Source organism: Diospyros lotus, chromosome 8 (assembly GCF_014633365.1).
Source record: "Diospyros lotus cultivar Yz01 chromosome 8, ASM1463336v1, whole genome shotgun sequence".
Taxonomy (NCBI): Eukaryota; Viridiplantae; Streptophyta; class Magnoliopsida; order Ericales; family Ebenaceae; genus Diospyros; species Diospyros lotus.
This window is the reverse complement of record NC_068345.1, coordinates 32068673-32087521: the sequence shown is the minus strand read 5'-3', so window position 1 is coordinate 32087521 and position 18849 is coordinate 32068673. Positions and strand designations below refer to the sequence as shown.

Below are 18849 nucleotides of genomic sequence, written 5' to 3'. Positions count from 1 at the left end.
AGTTCCGTTTAGCAGGGCTGACACTGCCAATCCGATTGGGAGATCCCTTACTTCTTGTGTCGCAACTCTAAATAGCTCGATGTATTGCTTTAGCGATTCGTCCGACTTCTACTGTAAACTCATTAGATATATTGCACTCTTCTTCTTTGGAAGATAGATAGAGAATGCATCTAGAAATTCTTTCTTCAACTGTTCGAATGATCGTATATGTCCTGCCAGTAATTCAGTGAACCACTGCTGAGCTTGTCCTGCCAGGGAGAGTGGGAAAGCCTTGCACCTAGTGACCTCATTCCATCCATGTAACACGGCCACTGCGACAAAATGTTGTAAGTGTTTTTCGGGGTCCTCCCTTCCTGAGTATACCGAGAGTTGTGGTAGTTCAAACCCTGGTTGCACCGGTCGCCTCTGGAGTTCCTCAGATAGAGGGAACCCTTTCGAGGGAGTTACTTTTGGTATCATCATTACCTGTTTCTGTTCTAGCACCTCTTTTATGAGGCGTTTAATATCGGACACGCTAAGTGTTTCTTGCTTCTTTTTATTTTGGAAAATAGATGGGTCTTGGGGCACTCCCGAGTAGGTGTTTTCTGCTGTCTATCTATACTTGGGAGCTTTTCTCACCCTCCTGTAATTTTTCCTTCTTGAGTTCGTTACTTCCGAAACTTTACTATTCAGCCATGGAGTTCTGATTCTTGTCCCCTACCGAGGGGTTCTTGAAGGGTTGTCCTGGAATCTCCGATGTTCTACCCTTGTATTGATTTGTCCCATGCGGGGAATATGAATGTCCGGCCCTAGTTCACGTAACAAAGCAGTGACCTCCTGTAGTCTTCTCATATTCTCCTCATTGTTCACCCTGAGCTCATTATTCTGCTGCTTCAACTCCTCAAAGTTCTTCCGCAATAGTTCATAATCTGAGAGTAAGACTGTGGGTGGAGCTATTCTTGAAGTTTCCACGAGGTTTCTATTTGGAATTGAAGACTGTCCAAATGAGTGTTGTTCCTGGTTAGCGGGCGCTGTATGTGGGACTTGTTCCCCTCGCCCTGTCGCGTATCCGTCTACGTGTGCTTTTTCTTGCTCCAAACGCTCCATGCCCCCCAGTCCGGCGATATGGTTGCATTTGAGCACAGGAAAGTTCTTGGAATGCACTTCATTGTTAGGGTGATCTACTGAAAATTCTGGTACTTTAGAGTTCGCTTGGTGGGAGCTTTTCGTGGCTCCCGTCCTGGTATGAGCGCTCCTTCGGGTGGGGTCAGGCGGGCTCGTCCAACTGGCTGATCTTGTCCCTCTCGGCATTTTGTGTTGAAATTGGCTATTTGTTGCGTTTCCCACAGACGACACCAAATTGTTGTTGCCAAAATACAACAATTAAAATTTTATGATGTGGGGTCCACTCGAGCTCAGTGTCGGGTGAAGTTAGGTTGCCGTTAGGATGCTCGCCGCAAGGATTTGCCGCTAGTTCTCGCCACTAGCTTTCGCCACAAGCTTCGCCATGAGCTTTGCCACAAGCTTCGCCACTAGCTTTGCCACAAGCTTTGTCGCTAGCTTCGCCACGAGGTTCGCCACAAGGCTTCGCCGCTAGCTTCGCCACAAGTTTTGCCACAAGCTTCTCCGCTAGCTTCGCCACAAGCCTTGCCGCTAGCTTTGCCACTAGCTTTGCCACAAGCTTCGCTGCTAGGTCTTGCCACTAGATTTGCCACAAGGTTTCGCCGCTAGCTTCGCCACAAGCCTTGCCGCAAGCTTCGCCGCTGGTTTCGCCACAAGACTTCGCCGCTAGCTTCGCCACAAGCTTTGCAGCAAGCTTCACCGCTAGTTTCGCCACAAGCCTTGCCGCTAGCTTCGCCACTAGCTTCACCACGAGCTTTGCCACAAACTTCGCCGCTAGGTCTTGCCACAAGGCTTCGCCCTGTTAATGTTGAGAAAATAGGTTAGAAGGCTCGTGGGAATCTTCCCCGAGAAGGCCCTTCGATGCCAAAGTCAGTCCCGAATCCCGATGAATATTCACGAAAAAATAGTCAAAGTATATTCAAAGTGATAAGATTTACCGAAGTTGGAGGTCCCCATTAATGTCCTGTGGTTGGGTATTTATAAGGCACGATTCTCAAAGGTGTTTGGTGTCGACACGTGACAGTTGCTGAATGGGTCAAAAATAAAAGAATGGGGAGGTTGCCACCAAAACCGCCACGGGCTAGCCCTCGCGGCTAGCCTTGGCTCGCGACAGGCTGCCGCGATCCTACCCAGCCTTGGCTTGCGACAGGCTGCCGCGAGCCGCGAGCCTGCCTTGCGGCCAGGCTGGCTGCAAGGCCATGCTGCCTTGGCTCGCGGCAGGCTGCCGCGAGCTAGCCCTTGCGGCCAGCTTCGGCTCGCGCCCTTTCCTGCCATGGGGCTGGCCCTCGCGGCTAAAAACTTTTTTTAAAAAAGTCTCTCATTTTTTCTACTAATAATTCTTGTCACAACAATATAAAAGTATGAGAATTAAGCATAAAATTAAGTAAGAATAATATAAAAAATATTAGCATGAGGAAACATTTAAAATGATAAAAAATTTAAAATTTTATAAGAAAATATAAAAATTCAAAGACATAAATATATTTTTGGCCAAAAAAATAAAAAAATAAAAGCAAGAGTGTGTACGTGGACGGGTAGGATCGCACTCCTACTTCGGCTGTACCTTACTAGGGTGGAGAAACCGGTTTAGAATATTCTAATTTATTTTTAATTTAATTACTAAAGTTGGAGATGGAGTCATGTTTGTTTTTTACTTTACTCTTTACTCGACGACGGTCTCGGAATCGGTGAACTTAGCATGGAAATCAGTTATAGCGAGCAGAGAGTGATCTCACGCGCCGATTGCACGTAATCATTGCACCACCCGTCAGCACCGCTTCCGCCACAGTGGGGCCACCGTGTGCCATGGAAAGTGGAGACTTCACTTCCCCTGCCAACAGAGAGACAGAGAGAGAAGCGGAAGCGCTGTAGTGTAACAGTACAGTAAGGGAGTGGCTTTATCTTTCCCTATGCTTCCTTTGCCTTTTACTTTTCTTCATCCTTCGCGGTTCGAAAATTCTGATTCGGAGATCGCCGCTTAGTTTCATCAACAATGGGGAGTGTTTCGTCGGAAGAAGATTCCGATCACAAGAGCGAGAGGCTCGACAGTTACAGTCTGAGTGCTGACGTCAGTGAATCGGAGACCGAGAGCTCCAGCTCCTTCTCCTACGATCCTGAAGCCGCTTCGTCTTCCCTCACTGCTTCGCCGCTCGCCGGATCGGACTCGTCCGCCAATTTAGATTTCCTGGTGCCGCCTAGAGTGACCTTGCCGGTTGTCGGTGGGAGACACGTCATCATTCCAGAGGATAAGCCGGAGAAACCTGGTAGAATTGACTTATCAGGCGAGCTTCAATTCCTTGTTTTCTTTTGCAAATTCAGTTGTTGTCACCCTTATTGGCCGCTCTTATTCATAATTATCAATTTATTTGAGGAAGATTTGATGTTGATTCTCTCTGAAATGTAACTCATTTTGCTGCTTCCTATTCCCCCATTTTGTGCCGATATCCTCTGTGTATGTCCGCCATAAAATTCAGACAACAGAGAAAATAAAATATCAAATGAACTTGAATCGGCAAAGGGTTTTATATAAAAACCCCAATTTTAGTTTTCGGTACTGTATGTATGTTTTTTAATTAAATTTATTAATTTGTTTCTGTATGCGCTTGTTCATGTGATTACAGAGGTTGAATTGATGAAAGAACGTTTTGCCAAGCTTCTGCTTGGAGAGGATATGTCAGGGGGTGGGAAGGGAGTTTGCACTGCTCTTGCCATCTCCAACGCCATTACCAATCTCTCTGGTTTGTTTGTTGATTACTCTGTTTTTATTCTTTAACAAGGGGACACTTTTTGTTGCAAATTTAGCAATTAAATATATATTTTCGTTTGAATGGTGAATTGGCAGCTACCGTGTTTGGGGAGCTATGGAAATTGGAGTCATTGCCACCACAGAAGAAGTTGATGTGGCAACGAGAGATGGAATGGCTTTTGTGTGTCAGTGATTCCATTGTTGAACTCATTCCATCATGGCAAGAATTCCCTGGTGGTGGGACTTTTGAGGTCATGGTGACTAAACCTCGCTTGGATCTTCATGTAAATCTTCCTGCATTAAAAAAGCTAGATGCTATGTTGATCAGCATACTTGATGGGTTTGATGATTTTGAATTTTATTATGTCGACCGTGGCATGGTTGTTGGTAATGGCGAGAACTTAGGAGCACATCTTTCATCCCCATCTACGGGAAGGTCCTCTGTTATGATGGAAGAGAAATGGTGGCTGCCTTTTCCAAAGGTCCCACCTGGTGGCTTGTCAAAAGATACAAGGAAGAGATTGCAGAAATGTAGAGAATGCACAAACCAAATATTTAAGGCTGCCATGGCAATCAATAGCAGCATACTGGCTGATATGGAAATCCCAAATATTTACCTGGAGAGCTTGCCTAAGGTATGGGAACTTGCTATCCATGTGACTTCCTGTTAAGATGTATGGTTTTGCTCACCATTGAAAGGCATCAACTATTGCTTATTCTTCATTTGTGACCTATAATATTTCAAATTCTTGGGCTCAAACTAAATCAAAAACTATATTTTAGGATACATGCTAGTCAAGGATCATTAGTTTAGTTGTTTTTGTCATGGTAGATCAAATTTCTCTAGATTTGGTGACTGGCCGATATTCTTTGAAAGACACTAGACACAGATACGTGTTTATCCTAGTTTGTTGTGTTACTGTTGATGATTATACAGCAACAATGCTCCTGAAATGGAACAATTAGTAAAAAAAAGAGGTAGAGTTAGATCCAAAAAGACTTTGGAAGAGACATTAAAGTTTGATATGAAGTGTATGGGCCTAAATGAAGATATGACAAAAGACAGAAATACATGAAAGTCTAGAATTTATGTAGCCGATCCCACATAGTGGGATAAAGGCTGGATATGTTGTTGTTTATATTTGCTATTACTTGTTCATATAGTTTTATTGCTGTTTTGATCCATGAATTATAGTACCAATTGAAGAACCTTAACATGCTCTTTCACAAGAGTACTCTCAAACTCATATAGGAATCTACCACTGTTTTCAGTTGTAACAAGTGGCCCAAATTGCATTCTCCACTTCTTTAGGTTGTGCTATGCATGAGATTTGATATTTAAGACAACCATGTTAATTTGAAGTCTTTTAATTCTTTTGGCTTGTTAATATTTCTATGTTTAATATTGAAATTGTGTCATATATTTTGTTCTTCGTAGATGTTTTCATAACCTAGAAGAGTAAATTGTTTTTTTAGCCTAAATAGCTTATAATACGCACGAAATTTGATATTTAGGATGGTATGGCAACATTCATGTGAAGTATAGGATTCCTTTGGCTTGTGAATTTATCCATGTCTCCGTGTAGCATGTTTTGTTATATATATTAACTTTGTAGTCATAAGTAAGAAAAATATATAAACAGATCATTCTTTTATTGTATCTCATTTGTTTAAATAAGATACAATTTTGTTCAAATTGTCAAATTATGCATCCTTTTCTTATAAATTCACATGACCATAGAGGCACAGATACCATGACATGCATGTCAAATTGAAAGTGAACCTAAATCCATGATGCATGTGAGAGAGTTCTGTTGGTTGCAGCATGGATAATGCTGTAGCTCCTCCAGGCAGATCAGCAGTCAAAGCTTGTAGGTTGATGTTCTAAAGGTGGCACCTTGCTCCACACTCCCATTCAGGTTGTATTGAGGACCTTATTCACATCATATTGCATCTGTTTAGGCACGAACCATTCCTATAGGAATGACCATATATGCTTTAGACCTCATTCACAGAGTCGAGTGGAATGGGGACAATCAAATTAACACTTACGCGTGTGTGAATTCATTTGAGCCATTTCAATCTTTTGCAATTGATGGATTATCAATTTAGGCTTGATTCTTTTAGTTTACCAATATAGCTTTAGAATGATGTCTCACAATTCAATTGCACTGATGCTATTAATTGTGAAGTTCTTTACACCATTTTATTTTGTCATTATAAATCACATGATTTATTCACATTTAGACGTCCTTTTACTTCCAGTGATGGTAATCTCTAATTTTTCATGAATCAAATCTGTTGGTTAATCAAGTCAACTGGATTGACTGTGGTGCTACTGATATGTATTTTTACAGAGTGGGAGATCTTGTTTAGGTGAAATTCTTTACAAATTCATGACTGCTGATCAATTCTCCCCAGAATGTCTTCTTGATTACTTAGATCAATCATCGGAATACACCACATTAGAGATAGCAAACAGGATTGAGGCTGCAATGCACACTTGGATGCAGAAGTGCTCGAAAAAGCATTCCAAACCTGTTAAACCTTTAAGATCCTCATGGGGTGGCAAGGTTAAGGACCTTGTTGCTGATAGTGAAAAGTGTAAACTTTTAGCAGATCGGGCTAAGACCCTCTTACAGAACTTAAAGCTGCACTTTCCAGGTCTCCCACAGACTGCTCTGGATGTGAACAAGATTCAGTATAACAAGGTACAGTCTCAATCAACACTGAAGTTGTGCTTTTCTAAGGCTTTGCTATTTGCTGTAAGATTCATCTTTTACATTTCCAATATTTAAATCGCTTTTATTCAGTCTGACTGAGAACTGGGACTCAAAAGAAGTTTGGCTTACCTTGTCAATAATCAATGTTCCAAACCATTACATAAACTACTTTGGTTTGCTATTTTTATTGTATAAATACATATTCATGAAAAGTAACTTAACAAATCTGGATTAGTGAAAATATGGAAGTTGAGTGAGAAAATTAGGCAGAATATTGTGGAAGGCATCACAAGCAAAAAAAGAATGGACTGCATTACCCATTCTTCTACCCTCTCATCATCATCAACTACAACTTATCCTAACCATGTTAGGGTCAGTGGCACTAGCATGGTTGAATGAACAAGGAAAAGGGTAAACAAAGGGTAACCATGTGAAATTGAATGTCTGAACAGTTATGCCCTCTAATAAATAGCACAAGCATTCAAGCACTAACTGTTATATGGAAAAATAAACTTAGCCATTTTTGCTATCAAGTAGCCCTGCAACTTTTTACATTGTTTCTGAAAATATGAAGAAATAAATTAATTCTTCTACAGGATGTTGGACAGTCAATCCTAGAGAGCTACTCAAGGGTGATGGAAAGCTTAGCCTACAATATAATGGCAAGGATAGATGATCTCCTATACGTTGACGATGCCACAAAACAACGATCTGTTTCAGGGTCAGTGACGATGCTTGACTGTGGAGGGTGTCCGGCTGTTCTTCCAATGCAGACGACGATTTCTCCTAGCCCATTTTCGGTGAAACCAATATCCTACAATTCCCCATTGAAATCAGTGGCATTCACCTCTACGAAACAAAGACTTGGAAGCCCCAGAGCATTCACGTCGTTGAAACAAAACTTCGAATTTGAAAGTCCCGGGAGGGCTTATTGTTCGGCAAGCAACAGCAGCAGTCTAAGTGACTCCCTGAATGAGAATTTGGAGAGACTGACTTTCTAATGATTTGCAAGGAGTATTATTCCATCTAAGAAGAGCTCATCTGCCACAAAAAGTTGGCTCTGATGGCTCTGATTCTTCCAGAGACCAGAGTCTTAGTGCCGAGATTGTTCCATTTAATGTACCCTACAAGCCTGGGCTTGTGGCTCTTATTAGTGAAGTAGTACTAGATATTGAGGCTAGCTGGTAGGAATGGTTTATTGTTTAGTATTTAGTGAATGGTAGCTGAAACCAGACAGATTGTGTGTTCAAGTCTTTGATGAACTTGTATAAACGCAACGCGGGAAGCAGAAAAAGGCAATGGCAACGCTTGTAATGTGATTTTTTCTGCCTCTATTTTTTACTCACCTTTTCTAGTATTGAAATTTGGTGCAAAGGTTTTAAATCCTTTAGGTCGTGGCTCAATTTCTGCTATAATGCAAAATTGTATGTACTTTCATAAATGATTTATATGCATTAAAATATTAAATATACTTGTAAATGCCCCTAGTTTTGATACCGAATGAAAGATCGCCTTGGGATACTTTGGAACCAAAGCTGTTACCCTCCTCAGTCCATCATCTATGCTCTTTATCTTTTTACCAATTTTTTTTTTTTTTTTTTGTATATCCCTTCCCATTCAATTTTTATTGCCTTCTCTCTTTTACAAACTTTGTTGGACATGATTTTTATTTTCTAAATAAAAATATTCTTTGTGTTTTCATTCAGCTTTGTTGCATATGAGCTCCTTTTATTTTGAACGTGGAATGTCCTGGTAAAAATTGGATCAGTTTCATGAAGCATCACATTGGGTCGGCCCGACCAGTACAGCTGGGCCATCTTTGACAGCTACTGGACACTCCTTTTTCTTAGAACGATGTACAAAACTCTTTTTTTTTTTTTTTGGGCCAAATGCATAAATTCATCTCTTTTTAATTTTTATTTTTTTTATTATGTCATCTTCAACTAACTTTGATTGGTCCCAATTTTACCTTGCCAATTTCATGCCATGTGAACATTTGACCAATTATGAAATTTACGTGCCCCTGATAACTTAAGATTCGTTATTTCAAGGTTTAAATAAGTCGTACAATCTATTATCAATGTTAATAAGAACAAAATTTAAACATTCAATTAATACCATTTTTGTTTTAATTTTAAAATTTCTCAATCTAACATATTCAAATAATACTACTTTTGCCAATAGAAGTGCAGTGATTGGATTGGGAGCTTGGTTAAGGATTTGCCTGATTTGTTTGGCTTTAGGAGGTGAATTTTAGTGTTACAAAAAATTTTCATTTAAAAAGAAGAAGAAGTTGATTTTATTTTTTTTGTTATTTAAAATTTTTTAATATAAAAAAAATTCAGATCATCAATGTTAATAAAATATCACTTTTTCTTGAACGAGTGCACATACAACATTGTGAACCACCCTACTAGCTAGACACTCACTCTTTTTATTGAGCGAGTACATATTATACATTGTGAACCCCCCCCGCTGGCCAAGTGTCTTTTATGTAGTGTAAAACTGACTAATTCAAGAATACAATTAGGATTAAATAAAATTGAGGGTGACAAAAAAAAAAAAAAGTTGAAAGGTAAATTCATGCCATATTAGCGGATTAAAAAGTGCAATTAGAATTAAATAAAAGTTAAAGATGGAAGGATAAATATATGCATTTGGCCCTCCTTTTTAATTAAATAAAACTACTACTATTACCTTAAACATCATATAACATACCATGCAGATAGAAAACATTTTCCATCAAAGGAGATCCCCAAGCCATGCAACAAATTCTTACAAAATAAGAACTACAAAAAAAATAAATAAATAAAAAGTACAACAGTAGAAGCCACTAGATTCACGAAGCAAATTTAGCCTCTCATAGAAAAGAAAAAGTTACAACCGAACCGAATTAGAACTACTGATTGATGCATACAACTCGATCCATTTTATTCCTTTCTTTCTTTCTCATCTTCACATAGTGCTCGTTAATGGGGTTACCAGGAAACCACCATGCGCACGACGCATCGCAGTGTCAAAAGTCATGGCGAAGTGAAAGGGCTCACATTGCACTAACAACTATATATGACAATTCCCTATTGCATTTGGGCTCAAAGCCGAGTTGACTTGTGTGTGGTAAATGCTAGCTACTGCAGACTCTCGATCCCTTACATTTAAAGAGATTCATTGTTTCAAAGAAGCCCAACAAACTGCCTCCTTATTCTTCGTATATAAAGTATACATCTTAAAGATAAAAGGTCAGTTCAATTCCCAGTTTGAAGTCAAGCAAAAGCCCACTTCTTATATGACAACACGCGTTACACTCCAGCAGCTTCCCTCACTTGCCCAACTTAGAAATGGTCTCAATTCACCACCAGAAACCTGCAACCGCAGAGCACAAAGAAAAAGGCTTGCAATGCCATCAACATCATCCACAACGAATTATTCAAGGATGGATCTGAATACAAGATAACCGGAATGATATATATGAATGAAAAGGGAAACCTGTGAGAAAATACAAATCCAACAAACGTTTAGTTTTGAAGCCAAACTATCTTCTGTACAAAGATCCACACAAATATATATATATATATATTCAGTATTCAAGATCTGTTACTTCCTGCAGAAAGTAGAATCAATAACCCATTGGTCGTCACAAACCAAGAAACATCTGTAGAAGCAAATATGCATAAAATCTGATGGTTTGGTTTGCGAGTTCTCTGATGGATCAGAATATGAATGCATGCCTACACAAGTGGGTGTTCCATCATTACCCATCCACAAGATATTGGACGTAGCTTTACTTCAGATATCGCAGAGAAAAGAAAACAACAGTGTTTGTGGGTGTGTTTGAGAGAGAGAGAGAAACTAGGGTTGCCAAGTTTTTTTCTTAGGGTTTCTGAATTACAGTAATGAACGTTCAATCAAGCAAAAAGAAACATGAGATCTAGGCACGAGGCCTGCCATCAGGACAAATAAAGATTTCATTGCATGCAATACACCTTACAACACAGATCAAAGAAGAAATTTTTCTTCCAGGAAATAATACAAAAACAAGAAAAAGATACCTAAAAGATACCCAGAAAATAACTGTAAAAGCACCAGGAGCGAGAAAGGGCATGATGATCGCGCATCATGACAGACAAGGAAGCGTGAAAAGAGAATAAAAAGAAGGGTAAAGCTCATAATCATGGAGAACATACGCGGCTGGGTCTTTACTCCTTGGGTAACTGACTGAGTTCGATCTCCACGCGAAAGAACAAACAAGGAAAACATGGTTAGCGTGTTTGGGCCATGGAGATCATATTCATACATCACGAGGGTTTTACAGAGAGAGACCAACAGAGTTCAGTTGGCAGTATGCCCACCTCCATAGGAGAGTGTTCTTAATTGTTATTGGCTTGCTTTTTCTTTCCGATTGGAGGTGGACAGAATGCCAAAAAACTCTGTAGGAAACCCTTTGTTAAACCCACATGAAAGCTGGTAACACCTTCACCATAGAAATTCCACAAAATCTCATCTCGCTCAAAATCAAGAGACAACGAAGGGGGAGGCATAAAAGAGTGAGACCTCATCAGGAACAGATTGGGAGCTGGCTGGAGAGTGGCAGTTGGGTTCTATTTAAGATGCGATGGGGCTACCACAGTAAATGAGAGAGAGGGGGGGGGGGGGGGGGGGGATGGAGGGTTAATTAAGACGCACTGGTGGTGATGGTGAGAGGTGGGCTTGTGAGAGAGAGAGAGAGAGAGGAGATGGGGGTAATAATAATAAGACGGGATGGTTCATTCTTTGGGGCATATTTAGAAGGAATCGATGATCAACAGAATCATCATAGTTATTCTTCTCTCCCTCGTTTCTGATGAACAACAAATCAAATCAAACACTCTCTCTCCATCTTTGCCTAGCTACAAGAACAAGAATAGGGCAAAACTAATTAATTTTCAAATTCTGAAAAGGTAGATATATGTGTGTGTGTGTTGTGGCTTGAAGCTATCTAGTTTGTGTTCAATTTTTGTATGCTTCCACTCTTTTTATCATGTCAGTTAGGGCAACAATCATTACGTGCGAGGGGAAAAATGAATTAAATTATGAACCGGTAGTAAAGAGCAGCAAGGGGCCGTTTACAGGCTGTCTTGACCGTTTGATTGCTTGATGAAGATAATTGGCAGAGAATGCCGAAGCCTGAAACCATACAACCATTAATGTAGCAGCTAAAAAGGCAGCCGAGTTCGTCAGCTACAAGACAAAAGAATGATAAATGAGTCTCCTTAAGAAATTGATTACGAGATTCGAATTATTGCTTCAGCAAACAAAATATATATATATATTTGAACAATAAATCTAACATAATTGCAGATCTTTCTTTGCCATGAATCAAGATCTCCTGCAAAGCTAGAATATAGCAAATTCAAACTGCTGTTTCCTATTGATTCATAAGTTGGGAAAGTTTATTTCGATTTAAATAGTTTTTAATGGATTTTTTTTTTTCATATTTCAGATGTACCCAAATGACCAAACTCAAACAAATTCTTTTTTTTCTTTTAAATTATTAATCTTGAACCTTTCAAGATTTTTGATGAATTAGAATTTAAAAAAATCACCAAGCAAAAGAAGAATTAATATTAAAACATAGTATATATTATTATTTATCATCTTTTTATGTGTATATGTAAGCTTTCAAATTATGATGAATTGGGCAGAGCTGAATCTATAGTTAGAAAAGTGGCATCCGAGGAGCCACTCCTTTTCTTCACCATCTCGAAAAGTAATAGAAATATTTTTCTCTTCTTTTTACCAAGTGGAATTTTCAAAAGATAAAAGTTTTGACTTTTGACCTATATGTATATATAGTATGAGGATAGATCATTAAACAAAGGAAGCAAATTAGAAAGGCGAAAAACATAGATAGATAGATAGGTCAAATCGTTCCAAATTCATTATATATATTATATTACATAATAATAATACTACTCAGCAGCAGCTAGAGTTCTCTCTTGTCATCCCCTTTTCCGAGAAATATTTATTCAGAGAGAGAGAGAGAGAGATAGAACCACGATACGAAAATCCTTCCTTTTGTCGACTGTTACGTCGCCCTCATCATCTTCCCCACAAACCCCTCTCTCTCTCTCTCTCTCTCTCTCTCTCGTGACTCTTGTTTTTTATCCCCGTTAATACATAGCAACAGTCAAACTCGCCCTCACCAAACCCGGAATGCAGAATTTGAATTTCCACAAAGGTATAACAGATGAAAATTATATTATTTATCTAAAAATTACTATTAAGATAAAGGAAACTGATGTTTGCATGAACAATATGTGTGTTTCTCAATAAATAAATACTAAAATTTAAACTAATTTGTAAAAATATTGCACATCATCTCGCATATGAAATTGTACGTCTAAAATGCTTAATTCACCATAATTTTTTTCTACATGGGTAGGTAAAATTTTCAGAAGAAATGTAGAGTTCGTATTTATTGAGTCAAATCTACCCTCCAACTATAACATTTAATTTCTCTGTCACTGGGTTTCAGACACGAAACAACAACAGCAACAACCACCACCACCAAAGATCAGAATCCCACGTAGTGTGAGTGTGATAATACAAAGGAGGAGGAGTGTGATTGACGTTGTTATTCCTTCAAGAGTTTGATCTACTCAATTAATTAACCCCTCTCTCTCTCTCTCTCTCTCTCTCTTGTTATTCATCTCGATCGTATAAGGTACAGCAGAGACCCAGTTGTCTACTGCTGGGTTATGTCAGAGCCATGATTGAATCATTGGAACAATGGAAGACGAAAAGAGAACCAATACAATCCCCATTTAATTACCGCATATATATATATATTACCATTTAATTTCAATAATAATCTCAACTTACTTTATTGACTTTCTTGTTGGATAATGCCACTGTGTTGTTTGTTTATCTGCTTCAGCAGATGCAAGCCACCTTCTGCTCTCGTTAGTTGCTGCTAACTTTGGTTTTGCTTCCCAAATTTATTTGAAAGTTCATTTCTTCTATTTTTTAGCTAAACAAATAACTATTTTCTAAAGTATACTTGTCATTCTAAAGATGTTCATTACTATATTAAATTATGATATTAATCTCATTGCATTTTGCCATTTTCTATATAAAAATTTAATAGAAATATCAATTTTTTCCAACAGCTGATGGGCCTGAGGCAATAGGGGAGGAGGGGGCCATTCGATTTAGCTTTAAATTTTAAACTTACTTTTTAGTCTTGAAACGAGATAATTAGCTGATAAAATAAATACTCTTTTCGTTAATCTTGTTACTAAAAAGCTTAAGTTTTAAAAATAACAATTAGTATTTAGTAGAACTATTTCACTCTGTAAATATTTTCAAAATTCTTAGCTTTCAATTCGATACCGACGAACACAGAAAATCAGAAGATGGAAACCACTTTTGTTTTGCCTTCTCGATCAGAGTTATTTGAATGAAGACGTTAATAGTTTGATAAAACAAACAGAAGAATAGTTCCGCTCTTGCAGGAAAGCTGGTCGGGTCCATTACAGTTACCTCAATTAACAACAATGGAGTCTTCTCTTCTTCCTTCTTTTTCGGCCTTTTTCACGGACCTAATTCAGTAGAGAGTTGCAGGTCAGACTTTCATTCTGCAGCGTAAGAAAGAGTTGAATCAATCGTCTTTAGGACCTACCAGATCAGATGTAGGATTCAGACAGTTTGTGTGTGTGTCTATGTGTCTATATATATATTCACACTAGTATAACTTTTACTACTGACCCATTATTTTAGTAATAATTAAACTTACATATATAAGCTTTGCAAAAGTTGATATGCCCTCTAGGGTCGTGTCCCTCCACTTTATTCTTCTTCCATTCTTCAGCTTCCATTATAGTGAAAGCTTCTAGGGTTGTGGTGCCCAATGATGGGGACCATGCATGCATCGATCTTGACTTCCGAATTAACATGCTAAATTAATTCTTTTTTTAAAAATTTATTTCCTTACTTTTTTTAATCTTATAAATGCTTTAATTTTTACTTAATATTTAACTTGAAATATTTCTCCTTTTTTAACTTGAAATAACAGTAATATTTTTTCTTATGTTAAATTATAGTCATTCATGTTTAATTACTTAACAAAAAATATATAATCATTCAACCCATACTGTTAAATAAAAAAAATTAAAACTGCATTTTATTTATTTATTTTGCTAAATAAAAACCTCGTTTTTATTGAAAAACTTGTGGTAATTTGAATTAAAATTTTGAAATAAAATTATTATTTTATTTAAATAAAGATAAGACATTTTATGATGAGGAAATTTAATTTTGTGATATTAATAACACAAAAATTTAAATTGAAAACATTAAAACAAAAAGATGAATGATAGAGCAAAGCATGACTACTGTTGACTGATCTTTCAGTTTGGCATAGGCATAGCGATCACATCTCTCAATGCATATGCATTATGCAATATTATATATATTATTGCGTCTTTCATGATTGCATTTGGAATTTGCAATTGCTATTAATTAATTAATGGGGCGCGTTGCAGTCCGGATTACTATTGTCTTGACGTCGTACGGTGGTGCCTCAAAGCTACTTTTAAAGCCTTCTCGCCCTCTTCCATGTGCATAAAGACATGCATGCAAACTGCATCATTGGCGATCCTTGTTTTGCCATTTATGCAGTGTCCACCATACATACAAGAGGAAAGAAAAAGTATCAATTGTATATATACATACATATGAATAATATGATGTAATTTAGTTGTTTGTGTGTGTGCGTGTGTGTGTGTTCTCTTTTGTTATCTGTTGGTCTACTGCCATTATAGGTAATGAGAAATTTAATTTGACACGACACGTTCCTTAATGAATGATTAAGGGACAGAAAGCACAATGGAGCGCTTTGACAGAAAACAAACAGATAATAATACACCCATTTGTGTGTTTTGTCAAAAGCAGCAGCTTCCCTCGCCTTTCCCTCCAAACTGAATTATATGTGCCTTCCTAGACGATCTCCAACCCATTCCCAAATTTGGGCGAAATTCTTAAACTCCTAAAACCCCAAATTTGGGGTAATATGTTTAACCCTAAACCAAGCATTTTCTGTCCATATATGGTGAGATGATGAGAGCCCATTTATAGATGGGTTTTATTCTGTTCCTTCCATGGTGCCCTTAAACCCATCTTAGAGGGTGAAATATGGATGGGTTTTACTGTATAAAAAACGAGGGTGCCCATATGATGAATAAATAATATTCTTTTGTTTTGTAATTGTTTTATGCAAAAATTTGTGGAGATAGAAATTAAGGTCCAACTATATATGTTAAATTTCTTATAAATCTTATTTTTCTTTTCTGGTCCAATCTCAACAAATTATAAAGAGATTTTTTATTTTATAGAAGTAGAAATTTTGTATTTCTATGCTATTCTTTTTAATTTTTTGTTTCACAAAGAATCTGTCCTTATATTTAAACACAAAAACCCATATTTTTTTTACGGTAAAAAAATAACTTGATCACTATTACTAATAGTAACGTGTCCTTATTTTGTATAATTTTTATATATGTGGGTACTTGAATAAGAGCTGGCACGTGAGATGGTCAAATCAAATCAGGTAACCCATCTCCCAGGTGCTTATTAGTTTTGTAGGACAATTCATGAGGCGGCATGGGCACAAATAAGAGAGCCACAGCGTCCTGCCATGCTCACTAACCATGTATCTTGACAGTTGACAAAACCTAAGCTTTCTTTGCAAACAAGATTAATTATATGCTTCTTTCTTCCAACTCTTAAGCTTTCTTTTCACTCCCACTCTCTTTCACTTATATTCGTCTCTCATTCTTGAGATGTCGCCTAACTTTTGACGTCAAAGGGCAAAATCCCAAAGAAAGTCTCGAAACATCATTTTATTGAGATTGCCTGCCAAGCACTCTAGCTAGCTACCCACCCAATTCATCTAATTAATTCTTGGGGGGAGAATCTGAGGGCACCATCCATCAGTATAATTGCCTCTTGTCGCTTGTGGATATAAGTTTTCACTGGATCTAATGTGATCAAAGAGAGGGTAATCCATCCATATATGTGTGCGTGTGTGTAGGCGCAGTGGCAGGCAGGCAGGCGTTCGTTGACACAAGAGAAGAATTTTACTAATCGTTAATCATTTACGGTAGGAACTAAGAACGTGTGGCCACTGAATTAATTAGCAGGGATGCAAGTCCACAAGATGACGCCTATACACTTCCTGTGGTCGGTTCCCCAAAGTAGTAACTTTTGTCTCTTGTCACTGACTTACCAGTCCATTAATTTTCTCCCTGGATAATGATGCTAACTATTTGCTGCTTAATATATATATATATATAATGCACTTAATTCCAATTGGCTCGTGCATATAAATTTTCCCCTTTAATTATCGTGTTGACTTTCGATGTTCTATTTTGTTTAAATCAATAAAAAATGAAGCTTTCCAATCACATTATTCGAAGGCATCTCTTAGTTTTTACTTAGCATTTACACTATGGCATGCCACATACATGTGATCATCAAGATTGAAATATTTTTTTCTCAGCAATTGGTTTGAAGGTATATCGTTCATTTATTTTTCTATTATTCTATACAAAATTAATATATTATTCAACGCAATCTCTACCCCACCTTAACACTCCCCCCACCTTACGTGTGTTATCCCACTCTCTTGCACTTCATCCCGTGAAACATTCTTTTTAGAGTTCACATCGGATAACATATCATTTATTTTCTATTGTGTTAGAATATGTAACTTTTTTTTCTTTAAATTAAATAACTCTATTTGTAGTTTAGATGATTAATATCCAAAATATGTAACACAAGGCCATTTCCCATATACTTGTACAAAGCTTGAGAGAGCAGATCATGAAGAATTAATTGCCAGCCCAAATCCATTTGCCAAATTTGTCTAATATTTGCCCCTAGACTAGATATATATATATGTGTGTGTGTGTATATGTATGTATTCCCCCACGAGGCCGGTCGAGGGAACAAATCAAAATAATATTTGATTGAGAGCTTAGAATTATGAATGCATATATATATAAACAAGAAGATAAAAGCTTCCCGTAGAAAATGGAGGGGAGGTGGATTTTAATGATGATGCTGAATCCTGGAGCAGCGTGTGTCAGTCACGTGACACCAATAGAGAGAGAGAGAGAGAGAGAGAGAGAGAGATTGGCTTCGTTCGTTTGGATGGAGGGAAAAAGGGAAGGAATATATATAAGAAAGAAAGAAAGAAAGAAATGTGGTGGTGACAGTAGTGGTGGGGAGAGGAGAGGAGAGGGGCCTTTTTTTTTTTAATTTGGTGGGGGGGGGGGGGTTGTTGTAGTCGTAGTAGTTTCAAGACATGAATCATTGGGTGGACGACGAGGCTCATGATGGCGATCGCTATTGTCATCACACTATCTTTCCATCAGCCTGTCACGTTCTCTCTCTCTCTCTCTCTCCCTCTATACATATCATGGCTTTCCTTTCCTCAGGTCGATTGCAGCAGTTTCTTTTTTTCCATTCTCTTTCAATCAATTTACCTCCAAAATTCTACTTACTAGTTTTATATAAAGATTTAGTCCGACTAACTACAAATACTGCCAACAAATAAAACAAATACATACACACATCCATCCTTTTCTCTAATGACTTGGAGCTTTTTGGATGAAGTTGCATCTACTTTACATAATTATCTTATGATAAAAAAAATAAAAGATAAAACTTTACACTCGCAATTGGTAATCAACAATTTGGCAGAAAGCTAGCCTATTAATTAAATATTTAAAATAGGCTACTTACTAATGTTTTATAGCCTTTTATTATTATTAATTAATCTTCAATAAAGGACAAAAAAGAATTTAAAGTGGGCCAAGTTAATGTGTTTGGGCCAACAAACAGATTACCTACCTAAGAATATAACATAATTTCAACCTCAAATGTTGGACCTTCATCTTATCTCAACCATAGTAGAAACCAGCCCAATACTACTTGCTGATACCTGATAAGACACATTTATTTTATTCTTATTTTCTTCCCTTTTCTATTTTTAGAAGATAGACAAAAGGCTTAAACCAGTGCTAAAAGAACCCTGTTATCTTCAGACGCGAGTTTGACACTTCTACTCACTTTTCCCCGCAAGCGCTGGCTATTTGGACCACTGCAGATAATGACATCATTAATCTTATTGTTCTTAACTCTCACTTCAACAAAGGCTACTATTCACTACAATGGAGAAAACTCTAGTCCCCATCTAGACTTTGATAATGATAGGTGAACTCATTAAATTTACAAATT

The 18849-nt window shown here is 37.6% G+C and overlaps 1 protein-coding gene and 1 long non-coding RNA gene across 2 annotated transcripts; one reads left to right on the top strand and one right to left on the bottom strand.

Moving 5' to 3' along the window:
- The first annotated feature begins 2808 nt into the window (after positions 1-2808).
- Positions 2809-7896, top strand: LOC127808094 (rop guanine nucleotide exchange factor 1). Its single transcript, XM_052346459.1, has 5 exons — positions 2809-3383; positions 3723-3839; positions 3944-4482; positions 6205-6558; positions 7167-7896. Exons 1-5 carry the CDS (start codon positions 3095-3097, stop codon positions 7569-7571), a joined length of 1704 nt encoding a protein of 567 aa, XP_052202419.1. The 5' UTR covers positions 2809-3094; the 3' UTR covers positions 7572-7896.
- A 1512-nt stretch (positions 7897-9408) lies between these two features.
- On the bottom strand, positions 9409-11224 carry LOC127808095 (uncharacterized). The gene is made up of 2 exons (XR_008024860.1): positions 10755-11224; positions 9409-10056 (listed from the first exon to the last, which is right to left on the bottom strand). It is a non-coding gene; the product is annotated as an uncharacterized LOC127808095 (long non-coding RNA).
- Positions 11225-18849: the final 7625 nt, after the last annotated feature.